We start from the raw sequence: 13,566 nt of genomic DNA on the forward strand, positions 1-13,566 counted from the left end.
TCTATGCCGCATGCATATTAAGGTAAGCGGATACCCAATAGTATCTTCCTGGGGGATGTCTTTTTTAAAGGGTTTGACCACTTGGTACCTGACCCATGTTTTTCTCTGTCTCATACATAACAGGGCAAACAAATGTGATTCTTGGAAGTTTACTATTTTCAAGTATTACTTGAGCCGTGGCAAGAAAATTATAAAGTATATCAGGTGTGTAACACTGTAATCTAATTACACACTATATATATAGAACATTATGGCTTATAGTGCCTCATGATATGTTCTATTCTATTTATTTTAGTACTGTGGGCTGAGTACTTTCAGACACTTGGCTCGATGTGAATCCTTCGCCTGTTGGTCGTTTTTCTACTTCGAAATTGCATTACCTGTCTGGTTGAGACTTAAAATTCAAGGTATGATATTATTGACTGCTTACAAAAAATGAGTGGTTTGACTTATGTCCACTTATAATATAGAAATAGTTTGTCTAAATATTGGGATGTTGACGTCTTTCTAATCTCTCGAATAGATATTTATGCCAAGACTCTGGCCAATCGTAACACCTCCAATGACTTACTGAAAAAAAAAATCCCGACAACACGCCACAGTATACGTGTTGAAGAGTTGAGACTCGCTTCTCAGGGTATTTGTCTCTGTTCTGATAGTTAGGATTGATCATGGACAAGGTTGAGACACTAAATGTGCACTTTTTACTCTATAGTGTGGATATCACTGACTTTTTTTAGATACTCGTGTTGGCTTTGTGATAATGATACTGAACTTGTTATGCCGATGTGTTTGGACACCGTTCGCAATCATTGTAGTTAGACCCGTGATCTGCTTTGTTTTTGTCCAGAATGAGGCGTAATTCGGACCATACCCTTTAGGAGTATCTTTTGGACAGACAGTGACTAATAGGTGAGAGATAGGGACCGGTTGGTCCCTTTATGACTGAGAGACTGTGGAATATTGTGCTTTTTCAAATATCAAGACCCCCACTTTTTGATATTTCTCTTAAATATCTATTCTTAGTCTTATGTTTGTAGTGATTACTGTTTAATACTGCAGAGCCCCAGACTTTCCAAATCTTTGGGATTCAGTTATCTGTTACTCATATCTTGTTGTTGCGCGCTTTCTTTATGTGACCAGGGCGACTGAGTCCACGAGCCATGAGGTTTTTATTCCACTGCACACTTTTTATTCTATTGCACTTTTTTATCTTTTTCCCCTTTTCCCATTTCCTCTTCACTCTACTAGAATCTTTTGGTATTGATGTGCTTTATGAGTATACACTTTGTGTTAGTGCTATATATAATTTGTTGACTGTGTATATTATTGTCTCAGAGATGTGGTGTTGTATACATGGTGTATTTTTATGGACGTTACCAGTTGACAGATGGAGCAAATAGCACTTCTGTCTGAGATATTTAAGTATGTTCAGGATGTATATTTATGTATTATTTTTAGTTTTGTGCTTGTCTCTTTCATGTATTTGGTAATATATTTTCTTCTCCCATCTGCATTGTTCCCGTTATGGTACAATTTGTTATTATTTTTCATATGCCTGAAATCTTAATACATGTATATTTATGGTGTCTTTATGTATGTGATATGTTTGTGTAATTGTTTAAATTTGTATACTTAGTGTGTTTTTATATTTGTATTTTTTTCAGCCTTGACAAAGTTCCAATGGAACAAAACGCGTTGGCTGAGGTTTAAGAGATTGAAAAGAATAAAGAATTTTGGACACATTTGAAGCTCTTTTGTACTTTGCTTTTTGGTGCACCGTCCTTTTCTACACAAGTTCTTGGAGATATTTGGCAAGTAAATGTACCTGTTCTATCATTTCTGCCTCAGTCAAGTAAAGGCTAATGCCAATATAGCCAGCTGCAGTCTCTAACTCTAGCAGAAGTTGAACGATACACCCTGTTGCTCCAAGGCTATTCCCAGAAGAACTCCAGCTTAATATTCAGCCAACAGAAGTAAGCAGCATATCATAAACTGAAGTTTAGCCATGTGCCAGCAGTTATGACTCAAGTCGATGGACGTGAAGCCAAGACCCTGGAAAGGTAATTAATAACCTCTTCAATGGGGTGACCTTGTTAAATCCTGCAAGAGTTTGTGAAATCCATGGAGTACATTCAAGATCTCCCTCTCTGTCAGCACAGGATTTCCACTCTTACAATCTTATTCCATGACCCCAGCTACTGCCTCCTCTTTCTATTTTTGAAGACTATGACTTTGTCTCAGGTGCTGGCAGCTGTCCAAGGTCAATGGCTGTGCTTAGTGGAATTCAGGTTGCCTAACACAAGAACTACCTCAGTTTTGCATTGGGAAACAAGCACTACCAGTAAATGACATTAACAGCAGGCTCCAATCCTACACTGCATCCGTACCAAGTTCCTGGCACTGGTGTTGGCCCTTCTGCAATAACAGTAGGCCTGATGATCTCTGTACCTTGATGGTTGTTTCTTTGGAACATCACAGATGGATTAGTAATCAAGTCTTATCATAATATACCGGAACTTATGTAACCTTTGGTTCTCAGTGAACTACCCTACACCTTCCTTTCAGTTAATAGAAGTAAATTTGGTCTCCAGCCTGGCAAAGGTGTTGCCCACTGCCACAAAGTACAATGATCTCACAAACAGTGGACCAGACATATTCTGCCTACACCAAGCGTTCAAGTCCTATGACAAGTCCAATGCAATATTTCACCTGTACTTTGCCCTCAACTTGTTTTTTTGGATCTAAGTTGTGCAATAATCAGTTTCTCCACCTTCTTTGCTCATTTTCATTTCTTTTAGAATCTGTCCACAAGTTGTAAGTAGAGGAAAAACTCAGGGTGTACGATTGAGATAAAGTTACCTATATTTTGAATCTGTTACTCTTAGACTGTAGGCTGTTTTACATTGCCAGTGCCCTCCAACTGAGCTCTTCATTATAGGTGGGAAAACTAACCCAAATTATCTCCTTTCTTTGGAAAGAACTGGCAAGGTTTCACATATTTGAACCACTGTATGAACTCTTATGAAATCAGTTTCCTTTTCCAGCACAAGGAGGCAAGAATGCTCACAAGCTGTTATAGGATAGAACCTACAGATAAAAAGTAATAGAGTCACAGAAAGTGCATTCAACTAGAACTCTGACTAAATCATTGAGTGTGTGCAGAGGGCCTTATGGTTACTTTAAAATGCCAATAATGCTGTATCATCAGGAACACACTTATTTATTAAATTCTGCACAAAGCTCAATACAGAAGAGATATCCACAAGTGAGTATGGACCTGAAGTACAATAGAATCTGTTCAGTAGTCCATTTCCGAAGGAGCTTTACCAAACTATCATGGTGAGGAATGCTAAATTGACAATTTGGAGATCCTCCGGTTTTTGACTGGACCAGGGGTAGAGGTCACTTTAATCATTCAAAATACCTCCCTTAGTGAGAAACATTATGAATTATAAGGTTTCGTAGGAAGTACTTATCCAGTGGCTTTGGACACTGTGGCGGGTTCTTGAGCATTGAAGCACATCCTTTGTGGGGCTTTAAAAAGGCTGTTAACAGACCAACGTGCAAAATGCAGTCTTATCTAGGATAGAATTATGCTATTGAATATGTCTTCAGTGCTTCCCTGAGGCCAATGAGAAACCACACAGAGAAGCAGTGGCAGCGGTGCTTTAAATGGGTGGTAGTGTTTGGACTGAGTACCAGCCCTTTTTTATTTTGAGTGGCATAATTATTTTAATTGGAGAGTACCAGCAATTCTCAGAAACAAGCAGATACTCTGGTACAGGGTAAAGAAGGAGATGATGGACGGAGCACTGAAACTTTTCAGACACTCACCCACAGTCACAGATCTGGGTTGAATCCATCATCATTCTTTAGCTCACTTCGCCAGCTCAGTTCAGACCCAGCTATGTGAAAATCAGTCTTGGCTCTGTGCCTCATGGGCACAGTCCAGCCCGAACTGCCAAGCCAGGTCTTCCCTGAACTGGAAACAAGCATCCTGGGACCGGTTTCTGGGTAACACCCTTCCTTAGCCAGGTTAGCTTGCATACAGTGGCAAAGTGAGCAAGGGACCCACGCCTGGGCATACTCTGCCAACTTAGGGTGAACAAAGCATACACAAGGAGATGATGGACGAAGCACTGAACCTTTTCAGACACTCACCCCAGTCACAGATCTGGGGTGAATCCATCATCATTCTTTAGCTCACTTTGCCAGCTCGGTTCAGACCCAGCTATATGCAAATCAGTCTTGGCCCTGTGCCTCATGCGAACAGTCCAGCCTGAACTGCCAAGCCAGGTCTTTCCTGAACTGAGCACAAGCATCCTGGGACCGGTTTCTGGATTACTCCCTTCATCAGCCAGGCTAGCTTGAATCCAGTGGCAAAGTGAGCAAGGGACCCACGTCTGGGCATACCCTGCCAACTTAGGGTGAACAAAGTAAACACAAGGAGATGATGAACGGAGCACTGAAACTTTTCAGACACTCACCCCCAGTCACAGATCTCGGTTGAATACATCATCATTCTTTAGCTCACTTCACCAGCTCAGTTCAGACCCAGCTATATGCAAATCAGTCTTGACCCTGTGCCTTATGGGAACAGTCCAGCCCGAACTGCCAAGCCAGGTCTTCCCTGAACTGGGAACAAGTTTCTTGGGACCCGTTTCTGGGTAACACCCTTCACCAGCCAGGCTAGCATGAATCCAGTGGCAAAGTGAGCAAGGGACCCACGTCCGGGCATACCCTGCTAACTTAGGGCGAACAAAGCAAACACAAGGAGATGATGGACGGAGCATTGAAACCTTTCAGAAACTGACCCCCAGTCACAGATCTGGGTTGAATCCATTGTCATTCTGTAGCTCACTTCGCCACCTCAGTTCAGACCCAGCTATATGCAAATCAGTCTTAAACCTGTGTCTCATGGGATTAGTCCAGCCCCAACATGTCATGTACTGGTATTCCATACATTTCATGGGTACTGGTAGCATCCCTAGCCACTTGTATTGTTTTGCACTCAGACTGGTCTGTGCAATAGCACACCACCTCTTTTGGCAGATAGGCTGATACCAAGCTTCCAATCTATTACCAACAGAAGCAGCATCAACAGTTGTTCTCAAAAGCAGAAGTCAAGGTCAACTTTTTGTTTCCCTCTCCTTCACCATGAGTGCTATCTCAAGCAGTTTATCAAAAAGCACTGAAATGCATTGCAGTAAGATGTGTCACAGCAAAACACTTGTTTCCACCCAGAGATAGGTCGGTGTCTCTTGCTCCTTTAAGGAAAGACCTTTCTGTAGGCCAAGAGAAACAGACTTACCCTCTTTGACATCAAGAGGTTAATCACTGTTTGAAGCATGACCAGTTTAAGCTTAGGAAATGGCAGACTTCATTAAACATGTGTGAGCTGTTTGTATTGTGTTGGCTTGCCAAATAATTTGGGCCTTGACTGCTCTCCGGTGTAACAGACACCTAGATCCCTTGCAGACCATTTTCAGGTAACACAAAGGCAATGTTTCAAGCCAGGCTGTTGGACTAAATGAAGGGATTACTTTATGTCAAGTATATTTCCCCAGAATAGAGGCTTTGGGTACTTAAAGGAGCAAACAAAATGTGCACCCATTGTCCTGTGTTATGACAGGCTGCACATTTTGTGGCACTGGCAGTTGTAACTAGCTACAAGTTGCAAATTTTCCTGTGCAAAACCTGAGCAGTTTGCTCGTACCTCTAACCGGGAGCAAGTTCTAAAATGTGTGCAAATATTTTAGCACTTGCTCTTTTTTCAAAATGATTCCCTAAGTATTTGCTGACATTAACGTGCCAGCTCTTGCAGTATTGCACTGTAATTCCCTTATATTCAGGGAGCCATATAATTTGCTGTGATTCACATTGCCCATCAGTATGATCCTAGCCCTATCCTAGGCCTCAGGGTATTTCATAGAGCTAGAGCAGATAACAGAGGATTGAGAGTTCATAAATGACTTCCTTACTCATGCATCACTATCACTCGTAGCTGGCATTAATCGAGGGTTGGAGGCGGGCATCGCGCGTTTAAATGTAATAATGTATTTTAAAACTTGCCTGCCTGCTGGATGGCTGGATCCTGCATTTTCTCGCCTCCTGTGCTGCTCTCCTGACTCGAGCAGCAACAGGAAGCAGGCAGGCTCCCTCCACTCCTCCAAGCCAATCACCATGCTGCAATGGCAGTGTTGCGATTGGTAGGGACGGCGATCAGCCAGGCGCCTATGGGGAGGCCATTTACTCCATGTAGGCTGCATTGCAGCCTACATGGAGAAAAGGCAAAGTGAGCATGACTGTTTGGGTAGCCCCAGAGGGCTGACCAGTCATGCTCACTCCGGAGTGGGCACACCACTCCTCCCCTGCCCACCCCTGCTCGTAGAGCAGCCCTGCCCGCCCTCCCGCAACCAAACATTTCTGCTTTCTTGCAGTGCGAGAAGAAGAAACATAAAATGGTAGTTTTACCATTTTATGTTTCTGCTTCTCGCACTGTGAGAAAGCAGTGGGGCGACTCTCCTCCGCCCTAGTGGACGAGCCGTCCCTGATCACTATGTTCTGCCACCAGATTATCTCCCACACATATGAAAGAATAGTCCAAGAAGGGGGTCTAGAAATGATGTAGGTTATCCTTCTGTGAGAAAGGACTACCTTAGGCTAGCTGCAGTTTGTCTGTTCAAGAGGGTGATTATCCTAGACCCATCCTAGCCCAGCATATCCATTTCAGTCTCTGTCATATCATGAAATGTATTGGGTTCCTGAAGGGTGTGTCCTACAGAAGAATGGAATCTGCATATCCGTGTTGCCACCGTTGTACATAGCATTCACTTCTAAGAAACCCCAATGTGAAGGCTGCCTTGATTGGTGGTGTACACTGTACAGCCTGAGTTCTGGACACACGCCATCATGTACCATGACCCATCAGGAATAACTAAACTGTTGGTCTTGTTCTCTGTCGTAATTTTACAGGAGGAGAAGGGGTATATTTTAAATGATTATAAGCAAGCTTTGGCTGCTCAAGCAAGAACTCCTAATGTAAGAGCTTAATGGCGCGAGGGCTGACTGTGTATTGAATTAAAGTCAAGAATTGGGGGAAATGTAGATCTACCAATAAATGTTAGGGGCCTATTATCAAGGGCCGGCGATAAATATCGCAAAGCGCGCTTAGCGCTTGCATATTTATAGCCGGCTATCTCTGTAATTTATCTTGCGGGCAGTGCGTTATCAACAACACGCATCGCTGAAGCGATAAAAATTCCAGAGATAGTAGGGATATCGCTGTTTTCCATGGTGGAAAACGGCAATATCCTAGATGATAGGGCCTGTGGCCATAGCCACACAATCCACCCCCCATGATAGGTATGCCTTAGTTAGGAATTTAACTTCAGGGCCGGACTGACTACCGGGCGTTTTGGAATTCTGCCGAGCTGGGGGCTGATTTCACTGCTGTGGGGGCTGTTTTCGTTCATGGAGACCTGCGTGTACTTTGAAATAATTAAAGCAAAATGAATTTCGTTCAGTACACGCAGGTCCCCATCAATGAAATCAGCCCCCAGCTCAGCAGCATTCCACAACGCCTGGTAGCCAGTCCGGCCCTGTTTAACTTCCTGCGTTAAGGCATACTTAACGCGATTTTATATATCGCTAACCCTCGTTGTCAATATGACGAAGCTAGGTTAGCGATATTTTCCCAAGGGAGTGTTGTCAGGCATGCCTCCTTTGCGTCTCATTAGCGGTGCGATGGGAGGCGTGCTGACAAGGGTCGCTATTGCAAGGATAATGCGATAATATTATCACCGCTTTTCGCCCGAAAACGTGCTCTAAAGCGGCAATAATATTATCGCCGCCCCTTGTTGATATGCCCCTAAGTTCTTTCCTGTGTTATGTGCTTTTGTTCTATTGTGTTAAGCCATCATGAATTGCTCACATTGATACATTGCACGTGACTAATTCACACCAACACCAGTGATTTAGAACAAACTCAGCTGCCCTATGCTGAGGGAGGGTGGGATGATGATGAAGAGAGTTCACATAGAAAAATTCAAGTTATACGCTTGTATTTGCACTTAGGTGTCCCTGGAGATGGTAGTTGCCCTTCATAGTGGAGTAATGTGATATTTGTAAAAGTAACCCGCTAAAGTGGTTGTAAATGTAAGGCTACCGGCTGAACATATGCTAAGGAAGCCGGTAATGGTAAAGCAAGAGAGGTCCTTTGAGAAGGTCAGCCACCACAACTTTTAAGAGAGTCCATAGACCCCTAATAGCAAGTTCAACAAAACCCAAGTGCAAATAATGTTTATTCAATGTATGGGGTATGTATCTGTATCAGAATATTACCTGTACTTTAAACAAGCATTGACAAAGCAAAATGGGCCTCACCTATGTGAGAGCTATTAGCTGTGCAAATGTGTTTTAGCCATGTTATGGAGCCGTGTAGCTTCTGTGCAGCATGGCTACAAGTTATTGAACAAGGTGTGATAAAAGTCATTAAAAAAATGCAATGATGAGAAAGCTAAAAAAGTACTATGATTCGGGCAGCGCTGTTGGAATCATAGCTCTTTTTTTCTTATAGTGGGTGAGGATGTAAAACAGACTTCGGGAGAATGGGGGTGGGAGGGAAGAGGAAACATGGACAGCTGGAGTGTGGGGTTGCGGTGAAGAGGCAACACGGACAAAGGTGGGGTGGGAGGAAAGAGGCAAGGCAGACAATGTGTGGTGGAGGTAAGAGGCAAAACGACCTACAGGAGGAGTTGGTGTGGTAGGGAAAAAACAACACAGACAACAGGAGGGTAGAGCATGGGAGGGAAGAAGCAACATGGACAAGGGGCGTTGGGAAGCGAAGGAAGAATCCACACGTGCAAGGGCGGGTGGAACGTAAAGAAGCAACATGACAGGAAGAAGTAAATAAAGAAGAACACATACGATGGGAAGAAGGAAAAAAAATAGTATCTGAATCGCAGCGTCAACAGCAGAAGGACCCAAATCAAGATGAAGCAATCAGCACTTGGTCCATACTCCAGAGGAAAGAAGAGGAAGTGAATCCTGCACTCACTGCCCAAATAGTAGGCAGCAAATGTTTGTGGTAATGAAGCAATGAATGGTAAGCAGTAGGAGGGCGTCGTGCCTCTTGTAGTAAACAATATGTCTTGCATTCGAGAGTGCAGACCCAAGTGCATGAAGTATCATAGTTGAGACCTACAAAGTGGACATAACCAGTGCAAATGGTTTGTATGTGCAATTTTGACATGTTTTTACCTTTAGAGCACAGTTTGGCCTGGACAATATACACCTGGTTGCACCTAGAGGTAACTCTCCACTCAAAACACAGTAGTTAGAAGCATCCAGGCTTATCTCCTAAAGGGCTCAAGTGTAAAACTGGTGCAAAAAAACCTTTTGCACCTCATGTGAAAGCCTGCCCCAAAAATCTTGATAAGCAATCAAGAAGGTCTATGCATGCAACAGAAGCATTGCAATCCTTCATGAAGAACTTGTGAGACTGCTATTGCGCTCACACTTAATGGGAAAGTGCATGTGTTGCCTAAGGTCTGTGACTGTGATTATAAAACCTCCAGACCTTAGACCCTACATTGGCAGCCATCTAATAAAATCATTCACGAAAGGCCATTATTGCAACCAGTGCTTAATTTGTAAAAAAAATAAGTGCCAGGGCCTTCGTCAGAAGGTCAAGGCAGTTTGCACCACACATTGCCCCTACCAGCGCGGCCAATGGCAGTACCTACACAACTCCTAACCATCATACTGCTACAAGTGGGACAACTCGGAGTGTTCAAGGCCCCTAAGACTATAAGATTGGTTTGAGAGGTAGGTATTAGTTGTTTACAAGATATATTGAATTAGTTAACAAAATTACACAAACAGTGCCACCATGTGGCTCTTGTCATAAGTGCCGGTGTTGGCAATTAAGTGCAGTTGCTGAGCACTGGAAACCACCGGCTCAAATTAAGCACTGATTGCAAATAAGGGCAAACTACAAACATGTACATGTATTACTGCAACCTATCACAAGTTATAATTCCATCCAGGCTACAGAAATAACCGCTTCTCTAACATTCACTAGGCATTCCAAGACGTTGCTCTGTTTGATGACGTCAGGTGGGAGCTTTGAGCTTTACTGTGTGAGATCCTTCATGGGATGTCGCCTTTAAGCTCTCTTCAGGTATGTCACCGACAGTACAGACATAAACCTACCCAAGAGTCTTTTTCTGCAGACCACCAACAGCAGCAGCTGGATCAACAGAAGGGCGAGGCAGCAGGAAATTCCATAGGCCATCACAGATCCGCAGGCGTTATCTGTAGAGACAAAAAGAGGGTGGGATAGGGGAGAGATGTCATGTATGAGCCTACAGTGCTTGCATGATAACACGTGAAGCACTGGACATTTCTTACAGTGTATTTCATGGGCCGCATCCTGGTGCATTTTGCTGGCATGCCTCAGAGCCTAGCACATCTTTCTCTGAATTTGTGCTTTATGTTCCCACAGCACAGATCAGAAAGAGAAAATGCAGTAACGCAGACAAAGATCATATTAAATGATTTACCTGTATGCACTAAAGGTGCATAAAAAAGCTGCTCAAATCTGTGCTGAGCCAGCAGAGCTCATGACGCCCATCAATCTAAGGCCCCAAGTCTGACAATGTCTTTCAGCATAGGATTAGCAAGTGTTAACCACACTGAGTAAAAAATGACAGAGGCATTTCACAATTTGCAGGCACAGTAGTACAGCTTTGGATTGATAAAATACTATCCAAGCCAATCTGGAATAAGTACAAGCAGCTCCTGGAACAAGTGTTTGCAGTTGCTACCCGTCAGAGAAGCATAGATATTTGTCAAGACACAAGGGGGCACCCAGTATAAATCCAAAAATGTCCTTTCAGGTTTAGCGTGCTGCATATGTTGCCAACAAATGGCAAGAGGCTTAGTCAGGTTTCTTGCTTAGTGTGGAAAGAGAAAACAGGACAACAAGCCTTCTCCGAAAGTACTCCCAGGGGCTGGAACCACATCTCCTCTGAAAACTCACCTTTTCAAAGAACACTAACCCAGATATGGCGACTTCTCGCCCCTTTCACAAGCTCTACGTCCCTCCTCAACCCACTCCCCAGTATGAATCCCAAATGGGGCTTTTTCCCTGAACAGTGCTGTGTTGCTTTCAAGCTAGACTTGAGTTTAAAAAATACAAAAAACATGACCATATATATACATGTTACATCTCAATGTTCGCCACACCTCAACCTTTGCCACACCGCCCATTATTACACTCCTTAAAGAGTCATAAAGTCACCATTTTTAACTATGCGGATGACCTCCAGCTCGTTTTTCCCTTGAATACCAAAGACTCAGTGGCTGAATTCCAAAAAACTATGACACACATACAGAGGTGGATGAATCTCAACCACCTCTAATTGAACCCAGGCAAGACAGAGTTGATCTTGTCCGGGAAAAGCGAACTCAGCTGGGGCACTCACTTTTGGCCATCTGATTTGGGTGTCCCCCCCTAATAAATCTCTGACGGTCAAGAGTCTGGGGGTCATGCTTAGTGCAGACCTATCCCTTAAAGCACAGGTAGGAGCTGTCGTTTCCGCCAGTTTCTTCCAGCTTAGAAAGATAAAAAAAATAGCTCACCTGTTAACGCACTCTGCTCTCATCCAGGTAATCATTTCCCTTGTTCTGTCACGCCTAGATTTTTCAAACAGCCTTTATCTAGGACTTCTTTAAGAAGACTACAACTGGTTCAGAATCAGACGGCCAGACTTATCTGGAAACAACCAAAGTGGCAATCTATTAAATCCGGCCTTGAAAAACTTCACTGGCTACCGGTGGCTCAAAGAGTAGCTTTTAAAACCGGGTGTATCACCTTCAAGGCTCTACAGAATAACTGGCAATTTGCGCTCTGCTCACATGGACCTTGCAATTGTCCCCCTGTTTATCAGGGCGGCAGCTGTTTCCACCTTCTAGCGGCTGTGAGAAGTTGGCCTGATATATAATGTTCACTATTCTAGTGAGCACTTTGTATCAGTCCAAACAACCCTTATTGATGATTGGTTGTAAGTCAACCTTATAGACCAGCTATCCTAGTAGCATGGACAAGAGCAGTCTAAGGCTAAACTCTAGAGGGCGTGTTAAGCCAACTGTTTTACCATCACATATACCCCTTGAACACCAAGTGAAAGGACACCACACAAGTTGTTATGAAAATAAAAGGTTATTTATTTAGAACACAACAACCCTGGACTCTTTATGAGGACAGGGTGCTAAGCACACAACAAAACTCTTACGAAAATACTTTAAGTTGCACAATTTACGCAAATGCCCGAGGGGCACAAAAAACCATATACTACACAAGTGGAATGCGAAATACTAGCAGGTAAGTAACTAATCTCAGAGGCTTTGGGATCGCTAGGGCTAGACTACTGAACCTTTAGATTACGAGCAGGAGGCCTAGGGAGATCAGGTGCAGAGTGTGCACTCTCACGCGGGATGCGGAACAAAGTCTATGGAGGCTAGTAAATGCAAAATTAGTGTTCTCGGGCAAACCCGACTAGGTAGGTCAAAAACGAAAGTGGATCTAGACACTTAGAGAGTGGCTCTACGCTGGAGCACCGTGGTACTCGGTTTACCTAGCCCAGGGGCTGCGGCTGCATAGGGTTCAAGTGTCGTCGGGAATCCTCGTTGACGAACCAGGAGCCTGAAGTAAAAGTTGCTGGCAGGCGACCAGTGAAGATGTTCCGGGCTGATCCAAGGATGGGATCAGTGAAGAAGGATACCTGTAAGCAGAGGGGACCGAGTTCTGAATCACTAGCCAGTGATTAGCTGGGCACCAAGATGGCACCGGACGAGGTCACTCAGCCAGGTGAAGAGGTGACACTGGATTCTGCTGCTGCACGGACCAGGGCGAGGATGTCGACCAGGCTGGAGGTCTGCGAGCTGTCCCACGTCGGATGTCTGCTGCTGGCGATGCTGGATCCGGTGAAGGAGGCAACAAGCCTTGGCTAAGGCAAGCCCACGTGGTGACACAAAATGGCGTCTGGAGTGGACCAGGAGGGTCCGAGGAAGTTCCCCTTCAAGAGGAGACAAGGGCTAGTCTAGAGGGGCTAGACCAGCGGTGAAAGAACGTAGGATGTCGTCTGGAGGGTCACTAGCCAACGGGCAAGTGACCGGACAACGTGGCAAGCAGCGCAGAAGCAAAAGGGCCCCACGCAGATCTGGAGGATGCTGGGGGGCTGGACTTCGGTGCTCGTGCTGCTTGGGGTTGGGGCTTCTCTTACCCCAGTGCACCCACTCGAGGGTCCCTCGGCGGTCGTGCTGGGTCAGTGTCGTGCTGGTTCTGATGGTCGCCGGGTCCTCTGGTCTCGTCGCACCCACGGTTCTCAGCTGTGCTGTAGAGGTAGGTAGAGGTCAGAGAGGGCAGGGAGTCCGGGTCTCGTCGTGCAGGTCGGTCTGATTCCGGAGGAAGGACGTGCAGCAAACCGCAAGATACTTAGTAGGTGCCTGCTGATGCAGGGTGACTACTCCTTAGTCACAAGGGAGAAATCTTGAGAA

At 44.6% G+C, this 13,566-nt stretch overlaps 1 protein-coding gene across 1 annotated transcript in view; it reads right to left on the bottom strand.

The window, feature by feature from the left end:
* Positions 1-13,566, bottom strand: part of LOC144798572 (uncharacterized) — a 75,458-nt gene that overhangs the window by 15,159 nt on the left and 46,733 nt on the right. The window contains exon 4 of the mRNA XM_078669523.1: positions 10,219-10,320. Within this exon, the coding sequence (XP_078525649.1) occupies positions 10,219-10,320 (102 nt within the window). The remainder of the gene's footprint in view (positions 1-10,218; positions 10,321-13,566) is intronic.

Source organism: Lissotriton helveticus, chromosome 12 (assembly GCF_964261635.1).
Source record: "Lissotriton helveticus chromosome 12, aLisHel1.1, whole genome shotgun sequence".
Taxonomy (NCBI): domain Eukaryota; kingdom Metazoa; phylum Chordata; class Amphibia; order Caudata; family Salamandridae; genus Lissotriton; species Lissotriton helveticus.